The sequence below is a fragment of the Salmo trutta genome, chromosome 12, assembly GCF_901001165.1.
Source record: "Salmo trutta chromosome 12, fSalTru1.1, whole genome shotgun sequence".
NCBI classification, from domain to species: domain Eukaryota; kingdom Metazoa; phylum Chordata; class Actinopteri; order Salmoniformes; family Salmonidae; genus Salmo; species Salmo trutta.
In genome coordinates this window covers 60,218,893-60,228,798 of record NC_042968.1, presented here as the reverse complement: position 1 = coordinate 60,228,798, position 9,906 = coordinate 60,218,893, and the positions used below count along the sequence as shown (strand labels likewise).

Genomic DNA, 9,906 nt, shown 5'->3' with positions numbered 1-9,906 from the left:
CACAGGGTAGAAACCCAAAACAAAATAGCGAGGAGTACCTCGAATAAATAACATGTGCACAATGATAAACACATGGGACTAGACCCGTAATCATCTGCGTAATGCACAAAGGCACAAAAGCCAAAACACAGCGCAGGTACTCACACGCACCAATGGACATTATAACAATAATCGACAGCCCAATGGAAACCAAAGGGCACACTTATACAAGTACTAATCAGTGGGAAAATGGGACAGGTGTGCGTAATGAATGTTCCGGAGGGATCCGTGACAGCTGTACAACGTGACCGGTCGGGAGTAGGCTACAGTACTACAGTAAGAGAAAAATCATCCTAATACTCAAAATGGAGATTCAGTGAAAATAAAAATCTCATTGCCTTTTCCATTCATTTTAAGAGTATTTTCCAGTAAACATAATCAGTGCTCTAACTCCCCCTTGCACTGGTCTGGAGCAGTGACGCAGTGACGCAGGGTACCGTACTAAACCACAAATTACCTCTAAGTCCCGCAGCATAATCTCAAAACTTTTAGTTGAGCAACCACTGTATATTAAAACCTCTTACATCTAGATGTTCCGCTAGCGGAACACCTGCTCCAATATCCAATGATGGGCGTGGCGCGAAATACAAATTCCTCTAAAATCCGAAAACTTCCATTTTTCAAACATATGACTATTTTACAGCATTTTAAAGACAAGACTCTCATTAATCTAACCACACTGTCCGATTTCAAAAAGGCTTTACAGCGAAAGCAAAACATTAGATTATGTCAGCAGAGTACACAGCCAGAAATAATCAGACACCCATTTTTCAAGCTAGCATATAATGTCACAAAAACCCAGAAGACAGCTAAATGCAGCACTAACCTTTGATGATCTTCATCAGATGACAACCCTAGGACATTATGTTATACAGTGCATGCATGTTTTGTTCAATCAAGTTCATATTTATATCAAAAAACAGCTTTTTTACATTAGCATGTGACGTTCAGAACTGGCATACCCCCCGCAAACCTCCGGTGAATTTACTAAATTACTCACGATAAACGTTCACAAAAAACATAACAATTATTTTAAGAATTATAGATACAGAACTCCTCTATGCACTCGATATGTCCGATTTTAAAATAGCTTTTCGGTGAAAGCACATTTTACAATATTCTCAGTAGATAGCCCGGCATCACAGGGCTAGCTATTTAGACACCCACCAAGTTTATCACTCACCAAAATCAGATTTACTATTAGAAAAGTTTGATTACCTTTGATGTTCTTCGTCAGAATGCACTCCCAGGACTTCTACTTCAATAACAAATGTAGGTTTGGTCCAAAATAATCCATAGTTATGTTCCATCAGCGACGTTTTGTTCGTGCGTTCTAGACACTATCCGAATGGTAAATAAGGGTCGCGCGCATGGCGCATTTCGTGACAAAAGATTTCTAAATTTTTCATTACCGTACTTCGAAGCATGTCAACCGCTGTTTAAAATCAATTTTTATGCCATTTTTCTCGTAAAAAAAACGATAATATTCCGACCGGGAATCTGCAATTAGGTAAACAGCCGAAAGAAAATAAATCACAGGGTCGACTCGGGCACTAGCATGAAGCCCTTTGTCCCCTGATAGACCACTTAGCAAAAGCGCTCGTGTGTTTCAGCCAGGGCTTTGAATTACGTCATTCAGCTTTTTCCCGGGCTCTGAGGGCCCATGGAAGCCGTAGGAAGTGTCACGTAACAGCAGAGATCCTTTGTAATGGATAGAGAGAATCAAGAAGGGGAAGAAATGGTCAGATAGGGTACTTCCTGAACAGAATCTTCTCATGTTTTGGCCTGCCAAATGAGTTATGTTATACTCACAGACACCATTCAAACAGTTTTAGAAACTTTGGAGTGTTTTCTATCCAAAGCTAATAATTATATGCATATTCTAGTTTCTGGGCAGGAGTAATAATCAGATTAAATCGGTACGTTTTTAATCCGGCCGTGAAAATACTGCCCCCTATATATAACAGGTTAAACAGTTAGTTGATTAGATAAATAACAGTCATAAGATTAATGAATGTAAAGTCACGACAGAGGACAAGTCAGGATCGAGGGAAAGATTAACGGGGCAAAGTACAGAGAGATCCTTCATGAAAACTTGCTCCAGAACACTCAGGACCTCAGAATAGGGCGAAGTTCACCTTCCAACAGGACAACGACCCTAAGCACACAGCCAAGACAACGCAGGAGTGGCTTCGGGACAAATCTCTGAATGTCGTTGAGTGGCCCAGCCAGAGCCCGGACTTGAACCCGATCTAATATCTCTGGAGAGAACTGAAAATAGCTGTGCAGCGATGCTCCCCATCCAACCTGACAGAGCTTGAGAGGATCTGCAGAGAAGAATGGGAGAAACTCCCCAAATACAGGTGTGCAAAGCTTGTAGCATCATACCCAAGAAGATTTGAGGCTGTAATCCCTGCCAAAGGTGCTTCAGCAAAGTACTGACTAAATGGTCTGAATAATGTGATATTTAAGTGTTTTATCTTTAATATGTTTGCAAAAATGTGAGATTTTTTTTTTTTGCTTTGTCATTATGAGGTATTGTGTTTGGATTGATGAGGGAAAACATGTTTTTTTTATCCATTTCAGAATAAGGCTGTAATGTAACAATGTGGAAAAAGTCAAGGGGTCTGAATACTTTCCAAATGCACTGTAAATACCGTAGATATTTTATTTATTGAATTTTGTGCAATACACCAGCCTGTTCAGTCAAGGACATTATGAAAAGCACATAAATAAAGATATTATTATGGGTTTGTTGGTTCACACGGAATTTGAGAATATGCATTCATAGGCATGCATTCTGTAAAACATGCAACCACACACACAAAAACACACACACAGAGAGAGAGAGAGAGAGAGGACTCAGCATTGTCTTGTCTCCAGGTAGTGCCTGGGCAATAGAGTCTGTTTTGCGTCTTTCATTCATTTCACAGAATAGCTTTTACATTTTATCCTGCTGTAGTATTCCCGTTCCAGTTTTCTCGTTGTAGCCCGAGGTGTGCACAGCGCTACCATGCTTTTCCCAGGAGGTAGAATGTTCCTGGGATCACAGCAGAGGATACTCTCCTCCTCATTGCTCTGGGTGGTGGTTAACTCCACAGGGAATATTGAGAGGAGAGGAATCTCCATACATCACAACACAGAACACACACCCCAGGCTAGAGAGACCGAGAGGGAGATGGAGAGAGAGTGCGTGTTTGTGTGTGTGTGTGTGTGGTCTTGTGAGTTCCTCATGCTCTCATCTTTATCTCAGATATAAAAAAACACCATTAGTGATTTCCTCTGTTCCAGTAAAACCCGTAGGCCATCACACAACAAACACACACACACACACAGTATTTAATAACTACTACTGCAGACCCGCTCTAAACCCAACATATTACATTACTGAGGCCTTGGTCATATCAAAAACCCATATTTCACTTTTCATGTGTTTACATTAATTTCATACTTATATTAAAACATAAAGGTGCATTTCTGATACTGAAAACAAGACACAAATACAGCTGGGTTGTCCCCTATAAAACATGTCTGTCACAGTGTATGAGTTTACGACAGAGGCCAGTCGTCATCCAAGGTGTAAAGCAACGTTTCCCAAACTCGGTCCTCGGGACCCCAAGCGGTGCACATTTTGGTTTTTGCCCTAACACTACACAGCTGATTCAAATTATCAAAGCTTGATGATTAGTTGATGACTTGAATCAGCTGTGTAGTGATAGGGCAAAAAAACTAAACCTGCACCCCTTGAGGTCCCGAGGACCGAGTTTGGGAAACCCTGGTGTAAAGGATGTAATGTTCTTTGTCTGTCTGTCCTCCGTTCACACACTACAAATTCTTGAACACAGAGAACCCCAGGAACACATTCTACTGCACACGTTCTACCAAACATTCTCCTGCCCAATCTGTGTCCTTGCAGTGGACAGTACCTGGTAATGTCTAAGAACACTCTCCTGATACTGCGTCCTTGTAGTTCATCGTGGCCAGTCACAAGGCTAGAGGTAATGGCTGTGGGAATCCAGTTATACAGACAGCCAAATTATTCAGCAGAGAGCAGCCTTGGTTTGCTTATAGACAGGAACGATGCAAGCAGTGATATACTTAAGCAATAAGGCACGAGGAGGTTCGGTATATGGCCGATATGCCATGGCTAAAGGCTGTTCTTATGCAAGACGCAACGCGGAGTGCCTGGATACAGCCCTTAGCCGTGGTATATTGGCGATATATCACAAACCCCTAAGGTGCCTTATTGCTATTATAAACTGGTTACCAACGTACAGCAGTACAAATAAATGTTTTGTCATACTCGTGATATACCACGGCTGTCAGCCAATCAGCATTCAGGGTTCGAACCACCCAGTTTACAATGTAATTTGAGCAACATGTCCTCATGGCTGATGGCCCTGTTTTGTTCCGATCACTAAACAAGCTGTAGCAGAGTTATTTTTTTCAGGTATATTGCGTCCCTCCTCTCCCACTGCCCCCAATGGGAACATCAGAGCATCTTGATCTACTCCAGCATTCCATAATTCAGCCTTTTGTTATCTGATCTAACAGAATGTTCAGCAAAGGACGGACTCAGCAGATTGTCTGTGGTTTCTTACACAAGAAAGCAAAAAGCTATCCTTACAGTATATCCACTCTAGAAGTCATTGTCCTTAGTGTCCTTACACAGTATATACTCTAAAAGAAGGTGTCCCTACACAGTATCCACTCTAGACGTTTGTCCCCTTGGTGTCCCTACAGAGGATCTTCTTGAAGGCCTTCCTGAAGTCCTGGTTGAAGATGGTGTATATGACAGGGTTCAGACAGGAGTTGCAGTAGCCAATCCAGAAGAAGAACTTGAAGAGGGGATCAGGGAGAGAGCAGGTCTTAGGACAGATGGCCTTCAGCGAGTAGGAGAAGAAGAAAGGGAACCAACAGATGACAAACACCCCGATTACCACAGCCAGGACAAACGTGAAGCGCTTCTCGCGGTTCACCATGGCCTTGCGCCGAGACATTGGCGTGGCCTGGGCCTTGCCTGGCCTGTCAGAGGCCAGCTCTGTGCTGATGGGTGTGGCAACGGTCTTTTTGAACTTGTGAGAGGTCAGAGAAGAGAGAGGTTGAATTTTTAACCCTGCACCTCCATGCTTTGACCCTCCATTATTCTTAACTGTCCCGTTCCCTCCCCCTCCCTTTCCTTTTCCACTCATCTCTGCCTCAGCCTCGGAGCCAGAACTGAAGCTGTCATCATTGGTGGTGTTTCGCTGTCTCTCCTCCTGTCTCTCACCCTGTCTGTGGGTCTCCTCAGGTTGGCTGTCTGCAAGGGGCAGTGTGGGGGAGAGAGCTATGGTGGGTGAGGGAGGCTGGGGTGAGGTGGGGAGAGGGGTTGGTGAAGAAGGCTGGGTCTGGAGTTGTGGTTCAATCTGTGGACCGGTAGGGGTCTTGGCCTGGGTCTCGCTCTGGTGAGGAGGAGACGAGGGGGAGGAGACAGGGAGACTCTTCAAAGGTACGGCATCCTTGGATTGTCCGTCTGCTTTCCCTCCGTCCCCTCTGTTGTGCTGTAGTTGGCTGAGAGGCTTGGGCTGGGGGGTAATGACAGGTCCAGGTGCGTGGGCTGTTGTGTTGCTAGACGCGTTGTCGGGTGTTTTGTTAGGGTTGGGTTTTTCCCCTGGCGGACATCTTGTGTGTTGCTTGGCGATCTGGTAGATCCTGATGTAAACCCCGATCATGATGAGACACGGGGCGAAGAATGAGCCGATTGTGGAGTAGAGAATATACCAACGCTCGTTGTTCAGCTCACACACCTCCACCCCTCCCTCACTCTTATCCAGGGAGAGGAGGGGAGGGAAGGAGATGGCGGCCGAGAGAAGCCAGACCACCACGATGGCTGCCTTGATGCGTGCGGGGGTCCGTTGGGCGCCATAGGACACGGGCCGGGAGATGGACAGGTAGCGGTCCAAAGAGATGGCACAGAGGTGAGCGATGGAGGACGTGCAGAAGAGGACGTCCAACGCCAGGTAGATCTCACACCACAGTGAACGGAACGCCCAGTATCCCTGAAGCTCATTGGCCAGCGAGAAGGGGATGATGAGGGTAGCCACCAGGATGTCGGCTGCGGCCAGCGAGACCAGGAAGAGGTTCTGTGGGCCGCGGAGCGAGCGCGAGGTCAGTACGGCGATGATGACCAGGATGTTGCCCACGATGGTGAGGATCATCATGAGGGTGATCGCGGTGGCAAACAACGCAGTGGCCTCTGGGGAATAGGGTGGGGTTCGCAGTACTGTCTGGTTGCAGGGGGTGGGGCCGGAGGTGAAGCTGATGTTCAGGTTCACCCCTGGCCCTGACAGGCATGTAATATCTGGGGTCATGGCCATGGCGATGCCAGCTGAAGCTAGAATTTTGGAGAAAACTCAGAAACTCACAGGGACAGTGAATTCTGTTTAGAGTGAGTGAAGGCGAAAGAACAGATAGGTTTCTGTTATCTGCTAGCTTAATCCCTTGAGGAAGACTTGTTGTCCAGTGAGAGTGCAGCAAATGGAGGGGCTCTGACGCAGAAACAGAGACATGGCTGTTGGGCTCAAGAGGCGTCCACTTAGAACTTTACGCACTAGATGATTGAATTAAAATGAGAGAGAGAAAAAAGATTGTACCGCTTTGCCTAGGGCATCACCGAGACTAACAACTTTGCCAGTGTGAAAATATAATTTTGCTCCTCCAGTCACGCACTTTCTCTTTCATGTCTCTTTCAACATCCAGGTGCGAATGTATCCACTAAATCTTTATTGGATATTCAAATAAATAATTACTTCATTAATCTCATTCAATCAGTCAATGAAATGACTAAGTATCTATTAACTAACACACACACACCGCTGTTGCTTGGATAGTTATTCTTCTGGGGAAAATTATTAAATTGCTTGAACAAGCGCTAGAAAAAATGTGTCATCCAAACGTAGTGCTTGAAGCAGTAAAAGTCCTTCAGGCAATCCATAGACCGTGTTCTATTTAAATTAAATTCACTGAAGTAAAACGTCCTTAATTATAGCCTACCATGAAATCGGAACACTCCCCGAATCTCACCAGCGCAATGAAGCGCACCAGGACGCAGAGACGCATGGAATGATACTTGGGCTGATGAAATGCCTTTTAAAAAGTTGCTATTCATTCACATTCGTAGTGTAACCATATCACGCATTAGAGACAGTTTGAAGATGTAAAAAGTCACCCAACAATCTGCGCTCCTCAGCTTCCATCTGTCCAAAAGGACTAGGTGCCGAAACGAGACCCGCACTGAGCCGTCATCGTCAAAAGATAAGGGATGGGTCCGAGAAGACCTCAGCCACAAACATTAGATCAGTTAATTCAATTGTAGGGAGAGAGAAAAAAACATATTCCTTGATCTTTCGATTGTTTGATATAGGGTATAGGGCTATGCTTTATAGTTCCTCTGAGCGCTGTGAAAGACTGGAATAAAAAGTGTCATGACAACACCTTACTGATTACATGATGATAATGTAATCATATTTATCCCCATTATACTGAATTATTCCTCTCTTTTTTCCCGGTCTTTGATTATGCGCAACTCGACCAACACTTTCTATCAATGACGCACCGATAACAATAAAGACGCACTTATTTCTCAATCAACTTCATTGTTCCTTCAATAGTGGTTGAATAATGAGCATCTCTTGCGTATCCAGTTTGATGTTACTTTTTCTTTCACAAAGACGCACCGGTTTCGTGCCCCGTCCAACTGAGCCCCGTTAACTGCCCGAGCCGGGTTAATAACCGCGCCTCGATCTCCGCCCGTCTAACAGGAATGATGTCACGCAGCGTCAGGCAGTGGACCCTGTGACCATCACCGAGACATACACTCTACACAAACACACGCTATACACACACACGCCTACGATGCCAATGCAACCAGTGCGACACAGCCTGTTGAGGTGTAGAGGTGTGATAGCTGTGTTGATCTGGCTGGTAGAGTGGTTTTAGATGGGATGGCAGCAGTGGAGGCTGCTGAGAGGAGGAAGGCTCATAATAATGGATGGAATGGAGTAAATGGAATAGTATCAAACATGTGTTTGATTCCGTTCCAGCCATTATTATGAGCCGTCCTCCCCTCAGCAGCCTCCACTGGAGGGCAGAGGGCTTGAGAAAAAACATTGCCTCTCCTGTCTTCCTCATTTCTCTCTGAGACAGAGAAGAGTGCGTGTGTGTGTGTGCGTGTGATGGGCAGAGAGTAGAGGGCAGACAGAACCATTCGTCAAACCCAGCAAACACCCAAAACCACCGAGCGTCTTTACTGGACCAGGAAATGAGCAACTGACAGAAAACTCACACACAAGGTCTCAGGTAAGGATGGATTATATTCAATGATACAGTGTAGTGCCGAGCAACTTCTTAATTATGAAGCATGAAGACATGGCCATGCTACATTTCACCAAAGGGACAAAATTATAATGGCTAACAATGTAAAAATAATTTTGTTGTCCCAAGTTCTACATCCGGTCTATCCTCTCCTCAAATTTCCCAATGGCTGAGAATAATATAGGATATTATGCTAAATACAGTCCATCTGAACCTTCTACAAGGTCCCCAAATCAGCTGTTCAGCTTTCCTTCAGTCCATTTTCAGGCTGGTGCTCCTCTGTCTCCTAGTGGTGACAGCAGGCTCCTGCAGCCTGAGAGACAGGGTGGAAGACGTGGGATTCCCATGGACTTTAAAGCTAAATTCCTTAGTTGCTACATACATTTTTAGACTTAGAAGTTAATTATTAACAGTATGCCCATAGATTCTTAAGCAATAAAAACGTGTAAATGCCTCATGAGATTAGTTCAACTGTCGTACCCCATCAGAGCCCAAGATATACATTTGTTTTACTCCAATGTTTGTCAGTAATGTAAACAAACACTGTATAGCCTCAAAACATGGTTAAAACTATACTGAACAAAAATGCAAAATGCAACACTTTCAAGTATTATACTGAGTTACAGTTAAGGAAAGCCATCACTTGAAATAAATAAACTAGGCCCTAATCTGTGGATTTCACATGACAGAGCAGGAGCGCAGCCATGGGTGGGGATGGGCCCACCCACTTGGGAGTCAGGCCCACACACTGTGTAGCCAGGCCCAGCCAATCAGAATTAGTTTTTCCACACAAAAGGGCTTTATTACAGACAGAAATACTCCTCAGTTTCATCAGCTGTCCAGGTGGCTGGTCTCAGAAGATCCCGCAGGTGAAGTAGCCGGATGTGGAGGTCCTGGGCTGGCGTGGTTACACGTGTTCTGCAGTTGTGAGGCCAGTTTGACGTACTGCCAAATTCTCTAAAACGACGTTTTAGTGACCAGTTATTGTTTCAATTAAGGATTCTAGCTTTAAGAGGATTTTCCCTGCGCTGTGTAATGACAGAAGTGGCAACGCAGGATACCTATTTGGCCATCGGGTTGTTGTGAGGCATGTAATATCCTGTGGTAGTTATTTTCCATGGGGTGTCGCCATTCACAGTTTCCTGTTTGCCTCCTGTGACATTTTTCTTCTCCTCTTTGGCATCTGATGGGAAGATAGAAGCAGAGGGAGGGTTGGGACTGAGCCAAGGGCGGGGAATACAATACAGACTGCTGGCTGTCGGTAGTGTGTCTGTCCTAGTAACAGAGACATACCGATGGAGAGAGACAGACCAATCGAGAGAGAGAGAGTGAGAGAGCGAGAGAGAGACACACCGCTCACCACAGTTACAGAGAAGTCAGACTTTCTCAATGTCTAATTCAGTCTGGTGTGTTCTATCAGCTAACCTACTTCCACGTTTGCCAGCCTGCCCTGACACCATGTCTAGGGCATGACCTGTTCCTAGGCATTGTTTCCTATGATTTTGCTTTGTTTAT

The 9,906-nt window shown here is 45.0% G+C and overlaps 1 protein-coding gene across 1 annotated transcript; it reads right to left on the bottom strand.

Moving 5' to 3' along the window:
* Window positions 1-4,476: 4,476 nt before the first annotated feature.
* Window positions 4,477-7,906, bottom strand: LOC115203905 (alpha-2B adrenergic receptor). Its single transcript, XM_029768985.1, has one exon. The coding sequence runs from the start codon at window positions 6,393-6,395 to the stop codon at window positions 4,752-4,754; it is 1,644 nt and encodes a 547-aa protein (XP_029624845.1). The 5' UTR covers window positions 6,396-7,906; the 3' UTR covers window positions 4,477-4,751.
* Between the last annotated feature and the right edge of the window lie 2,000 nt (window positions 7,907-9,906).